The sequence below is a fragment of the Saimiri boliviensis genome, chromosome 10 (assembly GCF_048565385.1).
Source record: "Saimiri boliviensis isolate mSaiBol1 chromosome 10, mSaiBol1.pri, whole genome shotgun sequence".
Taxonomy (NCBI): Eukaryota; Metazoa; Chordata; class Mammalia; order Primates; family Cebidae; genus Saimiri; species Saimiri boliviensis.
The window spans coordinates 118,546,772-118,565,659 of NC_133458.1; the positions used below are offsets into that span (position 1 = coordinate 118,546,772).

The window sequence follows — 18,888 nt, forward strand, 5'->3', positions numbered from 1 at the left end:
AGCTGACACCATGTGTCTTTTAGACTGTTTTTTCTCCTTCATCCTTTTTATCCAATCAGTCATCACAGAATACTTGTCTGTATCTGGTCTTAGTCACATCTGCTGCTGCCGCCCTCTCTGGACCTCTTCCTTCTGGTCAGAGTGGAGAAGTACAGACAGCAAGAGAGAGCTTAAACATCAGTGTGTGTTGAGTATCCTCAAAGCGCTTCAAAAGAGAGAGCATAGTTTCTACACAAACCGGAGGTTATGAGCACAAAGCAAGTGGGTATAAATTGAGAACAGGTGTACGTGAGAAACCTTGTAAGTGAAAAGTAGTTCTTCCTTTATCTGTGGTTTTGCTTTCTCCAACCAACCAGTCTGAAAATGTTAAATGAAAAATTCCAACAGTAAACAACTCATAAGTTTTAAGTTGTGCACTGTTCAGAGTACTGTGATAAAATCTTGTGCTATCCTGCCTTGTCCCTCCAGGACTTGAAGCACCCCTTTGTCCAGCATATGCATACTGTGGACATTTCTCATTTGTTAGTCATTGAGTAGCCATTTCAGTTATCAGATCGACTGTCATGGTATGGCAGTATTGTGACCAGGTGGCCCTTATTTTACCTAATAATGGCTTCAAAATGTAAGACTATTGATGCCAGCATTTCAGATATGCCCAAGAGAAACTTCCTCTAAGTGAAAAGGTGAAAGTTCTAGATTTACTAGGGAAAGAAAAAAAAATCAGTTGCTAAGATCTATGATAAGGATGAATCTTCGGTCTGTGAAAGTGTGAGGAAGGAAAAGAATTCGTGCTAGTTTTGCTGTCAAACCTCAAACTGCAAAAGTTATGGCCACAGTGTATGATAAATGCTTAGTTAAGATCAAAGAGGCATAAAATTTGGGGGTGGGAGAGATGAAGAGAAACGTGTTCTGATTAATGGCAATCGGGTTCAGTACTATCTGAGGTTTCAGGCATTTGCTGGAGGTCTTGGAACATATGCCCCTCAGATAAGGGAGGGATGACTGTATATGTTAACAAAATTAAAAAAAAAAAAACAAAAAACCCAACCCAACAGCAGAAAGATAAAACAATAAAACCCAAGAGTAACTCTAAAGTGAATTCAGCTAAAGAGAGAATTGGTAAATTGAAGGTTAAAGATGTGGAATTCATCCAGAATGTGGCCCAAAAGAGAAAGGAATGAAAAATATTAATACCAATGCTAAGCTGTGTTGAAAGGATACATTAAGAAGCTATAATCTATGTCTAATTGGCATTTCCACTAATAGAGGAAATGAATAATGGAAAAGAAATATTTAAAGAGATCCCAGCAAATATCATGCTTCTCTGGAATTAAAGGGAAATCTGACAGTGAGAAAGAACAGGGGCTCTGGATTTGGCCACTTGGGTCTGTGGTCCATGAGGCTCTCCCATCAGAAGCCTTGTGGACTTAATGCCCTGTCCAAGAGAGTAGAAAATGGAAGGTTTCTAAGCATGGGAGTGACTTAGTGAATTGTACTTTACAATTACAATAGTGAATTGTACTTTCAAAAGGTGCCAATTTGAGAATTGTTTTTTGAGGGGAAAATGGAAAATGAGAGGCTAGACTGCTCTTGCAGTAACCCAATCAAGAAAAAATTATGCCATAAACTGGGATGGTGGTAGGGAGATAGAAAGAAGTTAGGTATGTGTCCCATTATGACATATGGGAAGACTAATTTGACAGCAAATTGATGATTAATTATGTGTGTGGGGTAAGGCAGAGTGAAGTGTTAAGGGCAGTTCTGAGATTTCTGGTATGAACAGCTAGCTGGAAGGATGTTGGTGACATCTGCCAAGATAGAAAACATCTGTGGAGGACTGTTCAGGTGGACTCACATTTTTCATGGACACCTTACAAAGGGGTGCAGGAAATTGTTCAGGTGTCAGCGTATCTGCTTTCATATTTCCTTTGGGTTTTGATATCCCAGCCAGTTTTCCTGTTTAACTTATCTCTCAATCCCTAGTGCAATCCCCTATCATTTGAGAATGCACACCTGATTATGCTGCTTACCCATCTAAAAACCCAAAAGTCCAAACCTTTGAGAGTTGTCATATTAAGAACCACGAAAAGACAGAATTTCAAAAATTCTCACCACAAAGAAGAGATAAATATTTGAGATGATGGGTATGTTAATTACTCTGACTTGATCATTCCACAATGTACACATGCATCAGAATATCACTCGACACCCCATAAATATGCACAGCTATTATTTGTCAATTATAACTAAAATAAAATTAAAAATGAAGAGCTGTCTGTAGGAATTAGGCATTTTTTTTTGCCTCTAGCTTGCCTGTTGAGCCACTGTCTCATCTTTCACTTTTGTGACATTGTCAGCTCCTCTGTATGCAAAGAGGACATCCATTTCACTCTGCCTTTGCATTTGCTGTATCTTCAACCCAAAATGCCTAAGGCAATCCAAATAGCACTGACTTGTACTTACTTCCCTGTACCCACAGGCACGATGAGGAGAACAGCTTTGAGAGTCACCCCAGATTGTACTGGCAGAATAGGAAACAAACAACAGTATGAAGGAGATAGGGAAGATGGAGTGTTGATTCCAAGTTTGTATTCTGACAAACTAGAAGAAGAAGAATACAGGTTGAAAACTGGGAAAGAGAGTTTGGGTTAAGATTTGAGTTTGAGGTTATGAAAGGGTATAAATTCAAGCTGAAATGGTCTGAGACAGAAGGGACTACAGAGATGTTGGGGTTGGAGATGGTGATTTGGGCATGTAGAGCAGGCGTCCCCAAACTTTTTACACAGGGGGCCAGTTCACTGTCCCTCAGACCGTTGGAGGGCTGCCACATACTGTGCTCCTCTCACTGACCACCAATGAAAGCGGTGCCCCTTCCTGAAGTGCGGCGGGGGCCGGATAAATGGCCTCAGGGGGCCACAGTTTGGGGACGCCTGATCTAGAGTGAGCTTGAGCAGAGAGGCTCTTCTAGTGGATATCAAATGTTCCAGCATTAATTTAGGATTTTATAATTTATGCACAAGGAAGGTGCATCTACTATTCATATGGCTAAACCATTGGGCTTCAAGTAGCATTTATCTTGAACTATGTGCCAGGAATCCAGGCACGCAGCTCCAGCACCCACCCCATAGGTATTTGCTCTAAGCACTTGGGTTTGTTCTTCACGGTTTTGAGGACTTGGTAGATTTGGGATGGAGTTAAAGGGTAAGGGGTCTGGAATTATATAGGTCTGGGTTCAAATTCTGACTCTGTCACATGTGCTATGAGGCTTTGAGCAAGTTACACAGCATCTTTTTTGTTTTGTTTTGTTTTGAGGCAGGGTCTCCCTCTTTTTCCCAGAGCTGGAGAGCAATGGCATGATCCTGGCTTACTGCAGCCTTGATGTCCTGGGTTCAAGCGATCCTCCCATGTTAGCCTCCCAAGTAACTGGGATGACAGGCATGCACCACTATGCCTGCCTAATTATCCTATTTTGTGTAGAGATGGGGTTTTGCCATGTGTCTCAGGCTGGTCTTGAACTTTTGAGCTCAAGTGATCTGCATGCCTAGGTCTCCGAAAGTGTTGGGATTACAGGCGTGAGTCACTGTGCCTGGCCAGATTACTTAACGTTTTAACATCCCTCATATGGTTTGCTCATTAGTGTAATACACTTAGTAATATATTCTGGTAGGGAATATATGGTAGTCACTCAAAAAACAGTAACTGTTGCTACACTATATCATGATTAAAAGGGTTGGTCAAGTGATGGTAGTAAAAGAAGATAGTAAAGCCTATGTTGATGATATGTTGAAGTTAGGAGGGGAGAGACAGTGTGAGATTGTGGTCGTTGTTTGCAGAGTTAGACCCTTCCTGAAAAGCCTGTGTTGTTATTATTCAAGGCTATATGTTCTGTCTCAGGTTGCTACCATTACCTTAATGGGACATTTGTTTGAAGCTCAGAAGCCAGGTCCCTCCACTGCCTCATGTCCATTACCACTCAAGAAAGGAGAATTAATTGGCATTGGCACATCCACTCACAAACACACAGACCTACTAGTAGCAAAGAGAAACCGGAAGGACAAGAAACAGATAAAACTAAATGAGAAACACGAACTCATTTCATACTTTTTTTTGGTCACTTGTTCCTTTCAGTGTTCTTTTGGCTGCTGAGTTACTTTCAATCTCAGGTTCTTGGCCATTGAGAATGGCCAAGAACCATTACCTTCATAATCCTGTGTGGAAATTGAGCCTGAACCTTACTTTGCCTTCAGGGCTTATTGGCTTTCTCATATCTACTCTCCTAGCCTGATAACATCCTATCCATTAGAGCTGACAGTCATTTCTGTTGATCCTACTGAATCTGTCTGAATTTTTATTTTTAAACTATGCACATAAATACAGTTAACTTTCCAAGGGTGAACTTGACAGACACAAATAAGTTATTTCACATGGGTGAAGGTATGCAGACCATAAGGCCTGAATTGACTCTCCATGTGAATCATTCATTTCCACATAAAAGGGAATACTTGATTGCAAAGGAATGGTGGAGTGCAGTGGCCTTCTGTGGGTCTAGAGTCATCTGGAAGGACTTGGAAAAGACTGATATTAAGGAAGCTTGAAGACAGTGTAGGAATTAGGAAAGTGGTTGTTGCTGCTCTCAGAGATAAGGAAATTGGGGGAAAAACGTTGTTCTTGATATCCATAGCAACACTGACATGTAACAATGTTCAGTAAAATAATCAGGAACGAGGAGGAGAATCACAAAAGATTATAACTGATATAAGTAGTGCTTTGTTTGTACATTGTTCATCTCTATATTTCTGACATTTTCTTAAGTTGCAGTTTCCCTTCCAATTGAAGGGAAATACAGTGTCTGCTGAGCAGAAGCATATTAGAATATCTAAAGGAGGACGGGGGCAGTGGCTCACGCCTGTAATCCCAGCACTTTGGGAGGCCGAGGCAGGTGGATCAAGAGGTCAAGAGATCGAGACCATCCTGGTCAACATGGTAAAACCCCGTCTCTACTAAAAAAACAAAAAATTAGCTGGGCATGGTGGCGCGTGCCTGTAATCCCAGCTACTCAGGAGGCTGAGGCAGGAGAATTGCCTGAACCCAGGAGGCGGAGGTTGCGGTGAGCTGAGATTGCACCATTGCACTCCAGCCTAGGTAACAAGAGCAAAATTCCGTCTCAAAAAAAAAAAAAAAAAAAAAATATCTAAAGGAGAAGGTAGGTCTGCTTGTCTTTTAGCCCATCAATACATTCAACATCATTATTTCTATCTTTGCTTATTGCCATTGTTTAGTGATTTTTATGACACAATTTAGGTAAAATCTGATACCTCATTTGTTTCATGAAGCTTGAAATAAGTCACATTTGGTAAATGATTTTTTGAAATGAATCATTGTTTCTCAAGAAGAAGGTGGCAGAACCTGTCATTTTTCAGTATTTAAAATTAATGTGATCCATGGTTTTACTGCTGTGGAGAGATTACTGTGAGCCTCTTTTGTCGTTTTTGATAATTGCTGGAATTTTGTGTCTGTTGTTCACACTGCAACTATTGTCAGGATACTAGATTTTCAAGAACCAGCTGAATTTGCCTCAGGAAAGTATGGCTTTGTTGTTACCTTACAGATTCATCAGTCTGTTATTAGGAAGCTAGGGTATGGACACAGGCTTTTCAGAACACATCTGATTCCTCCATGCAAAAGTACGTGGCTCAGAAGCATGGAGAGTGGTCATAAGATCATTGGAGGAAGAGTAAAACTGTTGTCAAGTGACTGGTGTCATTGACACAATGTCACGAGGCACCTCTGGGAACTCGATGACTTATTGTACATTAAAGTTCGTCCAAGTCACATTGTACACGTCGTAGTCAACATGCTATCCTCTCTCAGCAGTGTCCTGACATTTGGAAGCTGGATTTCTATTCTTTCCTGGCCAACATCACTAATATCTGCTACGCAGAATATGTTCAATGAATTTCCATGTATAAAAGCAAAATAAAATCCCAAATGCTGTGCTGTACCACCTCAAAGTGTTACAATAAAGCATCTGTCAGGTTTTTTATTTTTTATTTTTGTTTTTTTCTTTTTAAGTACTGGAGAAATGCTTTTTAATAGTCTAGGATCCAAAATTTTAAGTCTTTGTGGAAAAGCAGTTAGAGGGCTGAGAGGTGATCACTGAACGGAAGGGTGGAGGAGTGCTGGAGACCGGGGACTGGGTCTGTCCTCCGCTTGCTGTGATCCGTCTTTAGCTGCTCCCCTAAGCCTCCGTGGCAGTCAGGAAGAAACCAGAAAAACAAAAAAAAAAAAAAAAAAAAAAAAAAAAAGGAAAAGTAGCTAAAAGTCTGGGAAAGGAAGATGTGTTTTTAATCAATGTTCATTAACTGCATGCCTTTCCAGGCTCAGCAGCCACGCGCCTGGGAGGGGACAGTGTCCCAGAGACAGTCCCTGCCGCCAAAGCAAGTGCCATGCAGGTGGCAAAACTCAAGAAGATGAATTTGAGAATAAACAGCAGGATGCGGCAAGTGCCAAAGGCAACATTGGGGGCTGCAGTCATTTTAAGGAAGAAGGAGGAATTGGATTTTCATTCATTTATTTACTCAATTTCTTTAACCAGCATTTTAAAAAAATATGTGTGAAGTGTCCAAACAAGGGATATAAGTAAATAAAAGAACCTATCTGTAGATAACATTATGTAATGCCCTACAGTGTACCAGGTGCTGTTTCAAGGATTTTACACCATTATCTCAATTAGTCTTCATAACAGGAAGAGAAAACAGAACCGTTGAGAGAAGTAAGAAGCCCAAATTCCAAAGCCAGAGACTTCAGAAGCCGGGATTCAATCCCAGGAAGTCTCCTAAAGTCGTTGAAGGCCGGGTGTGGTGCTCACCTCTGTAATCCCAGCAGTTTGGAAGGTGAAGATGGGAGAATTGCTTGAGGCTTGGAGTTCAAGACCAGCCTGTGTAATATAGTGAGACCTTGTCTCTACAAAAAATAAACTAGCCAGGCGTGTTGGTGCACACCTGTAGTCTCAGCTACTCAGGAGGCTGAGACAGGAAAATCCCTTGAGCCCAGGAGGTTGAGGCTACAGTGAACCAAGATCATACCAATGCACTCCACCCTGGTGACAGAGTGAGACCCTGTTTCAAACGAATAAATAATGAAGTCATCCAAGAGCTCATAGTTGGGGGAAGATAGAGAACAACAAGTAGTCAATAAAAATTCATCATTCTAAAAGCTTTTCTGGTGTGTATTCACTGGATACCATCTCATGAACATCTTTCCTGTATCATTAGAAACATTTGAAATGAATAAACTTGGTGGAAACAGCCTTTCTTTTCTGGGTAATGCCCATTTTGAGGCAGGCAGAGGCCAGAGAAGTGGATGTCAGTGCTAAGAACGGCAGCCTATGCTCCATAGTGGCTAACAGGTGTCTGGACACATTGGCTGGGGGTGCTGCCAGCCTCAGCAGGCCAGCGTCAAGGCAGAAATGTGGGCAGCAACAGACTTGAGCTCTCCAAGGTGAGCATTTGGGCTGTATAATGTCCCCAAGCCAGGTGCCTTGGCGAACAAACAGGAACAGGTGGCTGTGCAGCCAAGGACTGCCAGTGCTCATCAGAGGCGGGACAGGGAGGGGCTCTGATGAGCGCTGACAGCTGAGTGGTCTCCTGGGAAGGTGCCTCCAGAAAGGCTGGACTGGCCACCTCATAAATAAACAGCCAAGGACTCCCCAGGCTGCTGGATCTCCAATGCCTTAAAGGAACATGTACTCTGAGTGAGAGAGTGATCATATTTTTTTAAGAGATCAAGAAGAGGCAAAAGGAGAATTGTTTAGTAAGAAAGAAAGAAGCTTTAAATTTAAAGGGGTGGCAGGACATCCTTGTGATCCATGGATCTGCGTAACGGGTTATGCAGGACTAAACCTGGAAGATGGCTCAGGGGAGACGTGGATTTAGGAATTAGTGGTACCGGCACTGTATTAAAGGCAAAGGAAAAAGAACACAGAAGGGAAAGCAAAAGATCAATACTCACTTTAAGGAATAGAAAGAGAAGAGATGCAAATTGAAAATCAGCTGCTAGAGAATTTGGCCATTTTCAAGAATTTTTTTTTTTTTTTGAGATGGAATCTCTCTGTTGCCTGGGCTGGAGTGCAGTGACTCACTGCAACCTCCACCTCCTGAGTCAAGAAATTCTCCTGCCTTCAGTCCCTAGTAGCTGGGATTACAGGTACCTACCACTCCCAGGTATATTTTGTATTTTAGTAGAGATGGAGGAATTTCACCATGTTGCTCAGTCTGGTCTCAAACTGTTGACCTCAAGTGATCCATCTGCCTTGGCCTCTCCAAATGCTAGGATTACAGGCATGTGCCACTGTGTCCGGCCTTAAATCTAGCTTATTTTACAAAAATTGGCAATAAATCTTCTTGTGTAGGAAATTTGCTTTGTGGACTTACTGTTTTTAGTAAATTAACAAAGGAACTCTTGAGAAAAAGAATTAAGATAAAAAGAGAGGAATACATCCTTTAATAAGAAAAGCTACTGCTTGAGTTTGGCTATTGACACATGGCACTTTGCCTTTCAGATTCATATGGAAATGCATACTTCATTTAACAAATAATGCTACTTATGCAAACATTAAAATTTCTTTGAAATATACTATAAAGTGAAGAAAGACTTTCATATGCTGCAAGATGACCTCACTGTTGGGAAGGAGAATGGAGAAAAGAATACGGGGTGGGGGCCTCCGTGCCTATGGGCCTTGATCTCTGCACATAGAAATGTGGTAACTGCCTAACCCTCCAGGTTATTCTGGAAAAATTCCTGCTCGTCTTTTTCAGCTCACTGTTGAGTCCAAGAAGGCAATTTTGATCATCCAAACAAAAAGCTTCAAGAATTTAGTGATGATTTGTATAAATTATGGAAACATACTGAAGCAGTTAAAATAATTTGGCCTCAATATTCTAAATCCAAATTTTGTTTTTAGGGACAAAGTCTGGCTCTGTCACCCAGGCTGGAGTGCAGTGGTGCCATCTCAACTCACTGCAACCTCTACCTCCTGGGCTCAAGCAATCCTCCCACCTCAGCCTCCCAAGTAGCTGTTACTATAGGTGTACACCACCATGCCTGGCTAATTTTTTTTTTTTTTTTTTTTTTTGAGACAGAGTTTCACTCTTATCGCCTAGGCTGGAGTGCAATGGTGCGATCTCAGCTTACTGCAACCTCTGCTTCCCAGGTTCAAGCAATTCTCCTGCCTCAGCTTCCCAAGTAGCTGGGGTTCTAGGTATCCGCCACCATGCCTGGCTAATTTTTTGTATTTTTAGTTGATTTGGAGTTTTGCCATGTTGGCAAGGCTGGTGTTAAACTCCTGACCTCAGATGATCTGCCTTCCTTGGCCTCCCAAAGTGCTAGGATTATAGGTGTGAGCCACCTCATCTGGCCTTTAATTTTTGTACTTTTTGTAGAGATGGGGTTTTGCCATGTTGTCCAGGCTGGTCTCAAACTTTGAAGCTCAAGCCATCCACCTGCCTTGGGCTTCCAAAGTGCTGGGATAACAGACATGAGCCACCACACTGGCCTAAATATTTACAAATAGAGTATAGAAGTTAATTTTTAGTTCTTTTAGGGTTAATGGAGCTATAGAGAGGAGAATCAAGCAGTGTCATCATTTTGAACTAAATTAATTTTTCTCCTGAGGCTTTGCTTTCAATGAAATGAAAAGCAAATTATTCGGTGGGTCTACAGAAAGCTATTAATGTGTTATTTATATCACGCTACTCCCAGGTCTTGGTGAATTGGACAGATAGACAGACATACCTTATGTAACCTTTTGGTCAAATGTTAACTAAAAAGTCCACAAGGAAGAGCTGGTGTTTGGCTTGGAATTTACTGGTCAGGTAATGAGCTCATGTCAAACAGAGAGCATTCTACAGGAAGTGAGAAAAACAGTGATACCAGGCTAGAGTTTTCAATTTACCTGGGGTATCTTGGTCAGTCTTGTCTGCTTATAAGAGTATAAGGCTCACCTCTTTGGTCCTGCTTACTGACAGTAACACTTGTTTGGTTGGTATCTGTTTTACCATCTGTTGAATTACATTATTTTTCAGCTGGTGCTCTGTGCTCTTCCAAGCTATGAATTGCCTGATTCCTATAAGAATAATTCTGCATAGGGAGCAGTGACAGCTTTCATGTGTCTAACAGCTTATGACCAGCGGCTGCTCAAGCCACCCGGCAGTGGTAGGAAGTGGGAAATGTGCTAGTTAATCCAGGCTGTCATTAAAAATAGTTTGCTCTTTTTTAAAAAGAAAGTTTGTGAATGTATAGATTTTTGCATTTAGCAGAGGTATATTGACTCTTCTATTAGATCCTGTTAACACCTACATATTGCTGTAACTAGTATTGAGGGGTGGGGAAGGCTACAGATAAATTAAGATGCCTTGTCCTCAAGGGATGGGGAGATAAAACAGATATACAGAGTCCTCAGAAGTGATTCATTTAATGTGCTAAGTATACAGAGGGAGTAATTATGTCTATTCAGGGAGGTAAGGGGGCATCTGGTTAGAAAAGGTGGCTTTGACATGGATAAGATATGATAGGTAAGAGTTCTTGTTAAGAGTTGGAACAGAAAGAAGGAGAGGGACATTTCAACAAAGCAAATGGCAGGAGCTAAGTGTGGAGATGAGATTTTGTTTGTTTGTTTTGGTAACTCACCAACAAGATCCAGAAGCACGGGGAATGTGTACAGAATAGTAGAATTACTGAGACTAGATTATGGAAGGCTTTGGCGACAAGCTAAGGGACTGACACTTCTGTTGGAGCAAAAGAGTGATATGAGCAAAGTTTGTGGGGACAGTCTAATTTTATGTATTTATATCTGACATGGGGATCGGAGAACAAGAAATTAGAGATGTGGAGACATATCTGCAGGAACCTGGTGATGGGATCTTCAGAACAAAGGTGGCAGGGAAGGTCTGGAAGGATGAAAGGGTGAGAGGTTGTGGCAGAAGTAATGATGAGACTTAGTGTCTTGCAAATGTGTATGCCACTGAACGTAGTAAAGAAGAAAGAGAAGACAAGGACAAGTTCGCTAGAAATGTGCCTCAAAGAACTGCTAAAAGTAGGAAAGTCGACTGTAGAAACTAATGGAAGATGAGACTTTGGGTTGATTCACTAGGGAAGCATTTTATTAGAAATTCATGGCAAATAGTTATTAATGATGGGCTTGTTCTCAGGAAAGGTTCTGGGTCAGAGGAAGTAGAATTAAGGGTGTGGAGACTGGGGTATACACTCAAAGATCTATTTGATGGCAGGAGTTGGAATGAGGAGAGTCAGGAGTTCAGAAGAGTTAGGCAGTGAGAAGCAATGCTACGGACATCACAGAGGAAATGTCTACGTAACCTTTTAGCACTTTATATCTGAGAAGTGAAGCCATAAATGTTAATGAGACTCCTGGGCAGTAGTGGTGCCATAATGAGAGCAGAGAAGTCGTGGCAGGGTTGGGTGTGGGATCTGAGGGGGCGTGTGCTACAGTTGGGTAGATTGAGGGATAGGAAATGTGAAAGTGATGATTTTTGTTTCTACTTTTAATAAGGTACCTGCAGGAGAGTTAAAATGTTCTAACAGACTGTCAGAGATTTGCAAGAGAGTGTTTGGGGCTACAACTGTAGACTTAGGACAGTTGAAGAGAATGAGGTACATGAAGAACTGACTGATTAAATAAAAGCAGAAAAGATAAGAACAGAACTCTGGAGTTAGAGAGCTAAAGGTAAAAGAGCAACTATGAAGGATTTCTTGGACTTTCCTGAAGGATTAGTTATAAGTGTAGGAAAATGAAGAAAATATTGTGCTATATCATAGAAGCTCTGGAAAGGGGGTTTCAAAACGAAGGAAGCAGTAACAGTGTCAATAAGGCAGACAGGAAAAGGAAGGTAAGAACAGTGAAAAGGTTACTGGAATTATTTTTTGGGTGGTCGGGGCTAACGTTTGATTGCGGTAGATGGAAGAATGAAGAGACCCACTATTATATAACACTCATTTTAATTGACTAGGCTACCCTATGGGTGTTCAGTCAACTATAATTCCTTTTCCTCTGTGGTTTACAGTTTTTCTTTCATCTTTCTCTATTAAGTATCTAAGCTTTGTGCATCTGTGGTCTTTATTCCTTTCATATATCCAACTTCATTATCTTCTAGGTATAATAGTGCCCTAGAGACCTCTGTCTTTTTAAACTTGATTCTTAATCTATGAATCAGATCTGAATTGAAATCCAAGTAATTCCTCTAAGAAACTTCAGTTTCTAAGTCTAAATCTGGGAACAGTTGCTTTTGATGCCTTTTCCTACCTCCACAATACCTTCTTGACCTGACCTTTTGCTTCAGTGTAATTTAAGACTAAAACCTGGCTCTGTTATTTATGTTTCAGTTTTGAGAGTTCACAAAGTGAGATTTGGGGAGATTCTCTGAGAAGTCATCGCAAATCGATAGCCTAGAGGGATCTCTGGCAGCTGGAAGGACAAAATTCTTGTCTATGGAAAACAGTTTTGTTTCTGAAGTTCCTTTGTCATTTGGTTGAAAGAACGCATTTGCTTCTCAGCTCACAGCTAGAGCCATAAACAGTGGACAGGATCTTGCAAGGGCCTAGAACTTGTGTAACATGTAAGTAGAGTAGAACCTAATTGACATTTGTCATCTTGTTCTAGAGGACAGATTCAGGATATAAGAAAATCAAACACCGCATGTTCTCACTCATAGGCGGGTGTTGAACAATGAGAACACATGGACACAGGGAGGGGAGCACTACACACTGGGGTCTGTTGGGGGGAACTAGGGGAGGGACAGTCGGGCGTGGGGAGTTGGGGAGAGAGAGCATGGGGAGAAATTCCAGATACAGGTGATGGGGAGGAAGACAGCAAATCACACTGCCATGAGTGTATCTATGCAACAATCTTGCATGTTCTTCACATGTACCCCCAAACCTAAAATGCAATAAAAATAAATAAATAAAAAAGAAATATTCCCACTGTCTTTCTGCTCCTCAGTAATTCTAGGTTTCCCTTTTTCTTCAACTGTGATTATTTATTTTTTAATTTTTGTGGGTACATGAAATGTGTTAATACAGGCCTGCAATGCATAATAATCATATTGTGGAAAATGGGGTATCTATATCCTCAAGCATTTATCCTTTGTGTTATAAACAATCCACCTATATTTTTTTAGTTACTTCTAAATGTACAATTAAATTATTGACTATAGTTACCCTGTTGTACTATCAAATACCAGGTCTTATCGTTCTTTATTATGTTTTTTTTTTGTGTGCTCATTAAGCGTCCTCTCCTCTCCCACAACACTTGACACTACCCTTCCCAGCCTCTGGTAACCATTCTTCTCTCTATCCATGAGTTCAATGGTTTTGTTTTTTAGATCCCACAAATAAATGAGAACATGCGATGTTTGTCTTTCTGTGCCTGGCTTATTTCACTTAAAATAATGGTTTCCAGTTCCATCCATGTTATTGCAAATGACAGGATCTCATTCTTTTTTATGGCTGAATACTTCAGTGTATATGTACTACATTTTCTTTATCCATTCATCTGTTGACAGACTCTTAGATTGCTTTCAAATCCTGGCTGTTGTGAATAGTGCTGCAAGAAACACCTCCAACTGTGTTTATAGTTGTAGGCAAAGGCAGACATTCTTTTGCACACATGGTAGTGAATGTGCTCATAGAGGATGGAGCTCTGGTGGGAGGGAGTTCATTGGAGGGACACTGTACGCTGAATTGGGCCTTTAGCAGGGGTTAGGGAGGCCCTTGGAGAGGACTATGCAAATGGCATTCAGAATTCATCAATAGGGCGGCATAGCATCAAGTCCAAGAGTGAAGATACAAGGAGGAATTGGAGCCCTTTCAGGAGTCCTAATCCTTTTTTGAAGTCTTTTGTCCTTTGTATTAATTTAATATAATTAATATAATTTAATTTCTTTAATAGCCTGAGAGGTGAATAGATCATATTTCCATTTTACAGATAAACTAACTGGGGCTCTGCAAATGAAGAAAATTTTAGGTAACTTATACTGCAAACAAGTTGACAGACCTTGGATTTGAACTGATCTATTGGATTCAGAGTCTCTTTCCAGATACCACAGTGCCTTTCAGATAGACAGAAGTAAAACCTGCTTATATGTAGACAGCTTTTTTATGGTTGTACTTGAAAATCCAGGACCATGTATTATACTTCTCTGATTTCTCATCTTGTCTTCCTCTCTTCCCCATTCATTTCTTGTCTGTGATTTGTTCTTTGAGCTGACATGATACTCCCCATCCTAGAGACAGACACGGTCTTGTTTGCATCCGAAACAGGAAGAGTTTCGACATCTTTGGGAGAGCTGATGTGTCTCTCTGCCGCATTCCTTCTATCTTGGGGGCAGGCGGAGCACAATTGTGGTTATTAGGCGCAAGAGCACAGCTGTAGTCAGCCGCCAGTTGACACCAGGGCACATGGTGTCATGGTTGCATTACTGGAGTGTGTCTGGCTTAAACTGCTGCATGATTGGTATTTATCAGGGCCATCATCGGGAGAAGAATTCTATGCACTTTGTAGGAACCATTTCGTAACACCTCCTATTCGATTTGCCACATGTTCTCATAAAAATATCATGAATCCGAGCTTTTTACATAAAGCCATACTGCAGCTTGCCTGATTCACGTACTGCTCCTGAGGGATTCTGGTTTTGACTTGGCTTCCGTGGTCTGTGAGATCTTTGAACAAAACTATATTTCACCTTGATTTCAGTGTGGCTAAATTAAATATGATGCATATTTTGTTCAACTAATAATGCTAAGTATGGAAAAAAGGACCACAGGGGTAATAAATCATTAATAAATTTGGTAGTGACAGCTGGTAGATTGTTACCTTGAGAAAAGAGACTCAGACAACAACTAAGAATAGCAAATGTAAATTCTCTTTGCTTAGATATCTTTTTATGAAGCTTCTTCTTTTTTTAAATTTAAAATGATGAAATGAAACTAACAGAAAGTATTTCCTTTTTTGTCATTTTGCAGAAAAAACCACTGTCTGCAATAATAAAGGAAGTCTGTGATGGGTAAGTGTTACTCAGGATTTACCTAAGGCATTCTAGTTCATAAATTGACAAGCAAATAAAATATTTCCAGTAGGATAGTAAAATATTATTTGTAAGTCACCCATTAACCTGCTCAAAGTTACTAAGAATTACTGTGTAGGAATATCACACCCTTTTCCACCACAATTTACCATTAGTCTTCAGAGAGCCGAAAGTGAAATGGCTGTTATGTGCACCAGGGGGTTGGCTTTATTTATTTTAGGAAGTTGTGTTTCTTTTGTAGCAGGGAGTACTCTAAAGGCTTCTGAGGACACAGTACACACTTGATCTGGTTTAAACTGAGAGGACCACTCAGGTCCCCATAGAGGATGAAAGAATTGAACAGACAAGGCAGTGGGTAATTGTGCTGCCCCATGGGATCTCACACTGATGTGGCTTTCCTGCTTCTTTTTGGCCGCTCTAAATATTACAAAGGAACTGTATGTATGGTAGCTGAATGAGTCTTTTTGGTTTTTTCTTTTTTTGGTTGTCATCATTGTTTTGTTTTGTTGTTGTTGTTTTTCTTTTGCTTTTAAACCATAACTGTGAAAACAGTCGTGTTAACTGGAATTTATATATAAGACCTAGATACTTAATTGGAGTGTTTCCATCTGCATCAACTGTACTGACAAGGGATTGTAGAATACAGAGACAATTGCAGTGTGCCAATTATCAAATACTTAAATTGCATTTCTTTTTTTTTTCTTTGCTTCAATCCCTCAAAATAAGTAGAACTGTAAATATCTGTATTTAAATCTCCCACACCAATCCTTGAAGATAAAATGCTTAAAGGTGAGCAGTAGGCTTAGCATAAGGTCTAGACAGCCCACACGTGAAATGATTGGTCTCAGCATAATGAAGGGTAGGCTAAAGTCATTTTGCCTCAGGACTGCTTTGTGGTATATGTTGGGATTGGTCCAATTCCAATCACAGGATATTTAGTTCATCTAACACTAAACAGTTACAAAAATGAAAACGGCCACTGTTGTTTTTCTAATCAGTATATGCTTGTATTTTTAAGGTGGTCTCTTGCCAACCATGAATATTTTGCACTGCAGCATGCCGATAGCTCCAACTTCTATATCACAGAAAAGGTAGGTCATCCACATTATTTCATCTGGGACTCATATTGAAGGAAAGTAAATCATGACTGATGTTTCCTCTGTTCAGGACTAGACATGCTGGTCTAAATTTTAGGTCTCTACTATCCATGAAAACAGGGTCTGTAAAGCAAATAACTGCTACTTTAGTATCCACAAGATGGTATTTAGCGGCTCAAGAGTAAAGAGCAAATATGTTTCTTGTCTTCTTTAGCAACTGCAATTGCCTGCTAACAGTGAATATGTTATCTCTGTTTCTTACTGCCTGGTTAAAGAATTTATTTGATACTTAATAACTTAGTTGGGCTTTCCTTTCTCAGATTTTTTTTTTCCAAAGTAGCCTTTAACCCTTGCTTAAAGTACTTGAAATAATGAGAAGAAACCTTTTCAAATGTGGCATTATGTATGTAGGCACTAAGAGTGTTCTATGAATTGTGGAAACCCAGCTCTCTTCTTGGGTGATTTTCACTCTTTTTAACAAGATCAAAGGAGAAGGAGGGATTTGTGAAGACAGCAATGGCCCTGGGAGCAAGTAAAATTAATATGTACAAGATCCCTGATAGAGGAAGGGCACACTGGAATTTGTTGAGTATATACTGTGTACCAGGAACTGAGCCATGCACATTACATCTGTTTGCAGATTTCTTCCTTAAGACTAACCTGGGATATAAAAACACTGGCTTTGGTTAACAGGTTTGAAACTGAATCACTGAGGACAAGTGGTTAGACTAATGCTTCATGCTTGATTCTACAAGAAGCAAGTTTAGATTTTTGTGCTTCTATGATTTTTGTCTTTTGGAAATTTCCACAATAGTTTTTCATCCAACACCACTTTAGGGAGAGTTCGCTGAAGTGCATTTGAACCAGTTTTCTCTTCATGAAACTGATCATCTTGTGGGGTCAGCAGGGAGGGAAGGAACAGCTCCATGAACAGCTGTCACTATAACAAGGTGGCCAGTGCTGTAACAGAAATGAATACGAATTGCTCTTGAAGGAGGGACAATCAGGTGGCCTCAGGCTTCAGCGTCCTGCTGTAATATTGGGGTTGAGGGTGCCCTCAGCTCCCCTGAGAGGACGTTTCTCCAGGTTCTTGGTCTCCTGCCCTCTCAAGAATGAGAAAGGGGACCATGGCACAGTGTGCAGTGAAGGTTGGACTCAAAAGTGTTTGTAGAAAGTGATTTATTTAAAGAGCGAGAAGCAGGAGAAGGAGAGAGAAAGAAACAGCTAACTCTCACACTGAGTGAGAGAATTCAGAAAGATGGAATCCAGGAGGGGAAAACCGGCTTCCAGAGAGAGTGTGGAAGGGGACTCCAGAGGGAAAGTCCAGGAGCAAGAAAGATGGTTTCCACAAAGGGAGTGTTCGTTGAAGGGGACCCAAACATAGAGTCCAAAGGGGTGTGGAAGAAGGGGACTTTTAGCCTGGGAGGAACCCCCACCTTCTCTAAGGCCCCAGGCCAATGAAAGGAGTTCCTTAGAACTTCCGCTGGAGTGATTGACTCTTAGTTTCTTCCCCCGCCTGGCGAAATTTAAACACAAACCATTAAATCTCCCGGATGGAGAGAGATGGGAGGGGGGCATGACACTAGGAAGTTCTTGCCCCTAAAACTATGCTCCCTTGTGGACCCGGAAAGAAAACACATCCCCTCACTGCAGGCTTTGTCTGTCCCAGTGAGTAGTCCCTAGAGTGACTGGAATTGTATCCATAAATTAGGCAGTGGTAGAAGGTGGAGGCAGTAACAAGGGTCCTACTTCAACTTAAGACTCCCTTGCCCTACCCCAAAGAGGAAGGGAGGACATTCAGCAGGAGAGGGACTGGAGAGGCCTGAATGCTTCTCAGAAATTGCTTTGTTCTTCCCAGATGAACACTGGGGATTTTGTAACTGATGCTGTTTCCTTCTGCACATTGATTGCTAGAAAGCTGGGAACTGGGCCAGGTGTGGTGGCTCATGCCTGTAATCCCGGCTTTTAGAGAGGCTGACCAGGGTGGATCATTTGAGGTCAGGAGTTTGAGACAAGCCTGGCCAACATGGTGAAACCCCATCTCTACTTAAAAATTAGCCAGGTATGGTGGTGAGTGCCTCTAATCCCAGCTATTCGGGAAGCTCAGGTGGGAGAAACACTTGAACCTGGGAGGCAGAGGTTGCAGTGAGCTGAGATTGTGCCACTGCACTCCAGCCTGGGTGACAGAGTGAGACTCCATCTCAAAAAAAAAAAAAAAGCTGGGAGTTAACAAGTGAACTCTATTTCCTGGCATGCCTTATATTTATTAAGTTTACCTTTGATTCCTTTGACTTATTTCATAAACGTTTAGTTGCCTGTCTTTATTTTCCCTTTGCTTCAGTTTCTTAATATTTTTCATTTATTTTATACTACATCTATATAATTTGCATGCTGTTATTTGTGAGATTGAAGAGGTAATATAGAAATCCACATTAAATGTTAGCAGTCAAAGGTATCACCATTAATTTATTCATTACAGTTAGTGGGTAGTGAAATCAATTCAGTTAGTTACCAGAGCATTAAACACTGGAACACAGTAGAGTAGATTAGGTCAGAGTATATATTCTGTGTTGCTTGTGAAATATTTTTTCCACCTATCCACATATATAATACATGTAGATCACACTGGTGATTTACTTTGGGTTGTGGTCAAAAAGCTGCTGAGTCATGAATAGACTTGGCTCTGAATAATCTGT

General features: G+C 40.9%; 1 protein-coding gene across 7 annotated transcripts in view; it reads left to right on the forward strand.

Annotated features, from left to right (window-relative positions):
• Window positions 1-18,888, forward strand: part of ELMO1 (engulfment and cell motility 1) — a 573,930-nt gene that overhangs the window by 124,196 nt on the left and 430,846 nt on the right. For all 7 annotated transcript variants that reach the window (XR_012512236.1, XM_003930745.4, XM_010341311.3 and 4 more), the window contains exons 3-4: window positions 15,034-15,074; window positions 16,114-16,186. Coding sequence is in view for 6 of the 7 variants with exons in the window: in XM_003930745.4 (XP_003930794.1) it covers window positions 15,034-15,074; window positions 16,114-16,186 (114 nt within the window). In the remaining variant the exon portion in view is untranslated. The remainder of the gene's footprint in view (window positions 1-15,033; window positions 15,075-16,113; window positions 16,187-18,888) is intronic.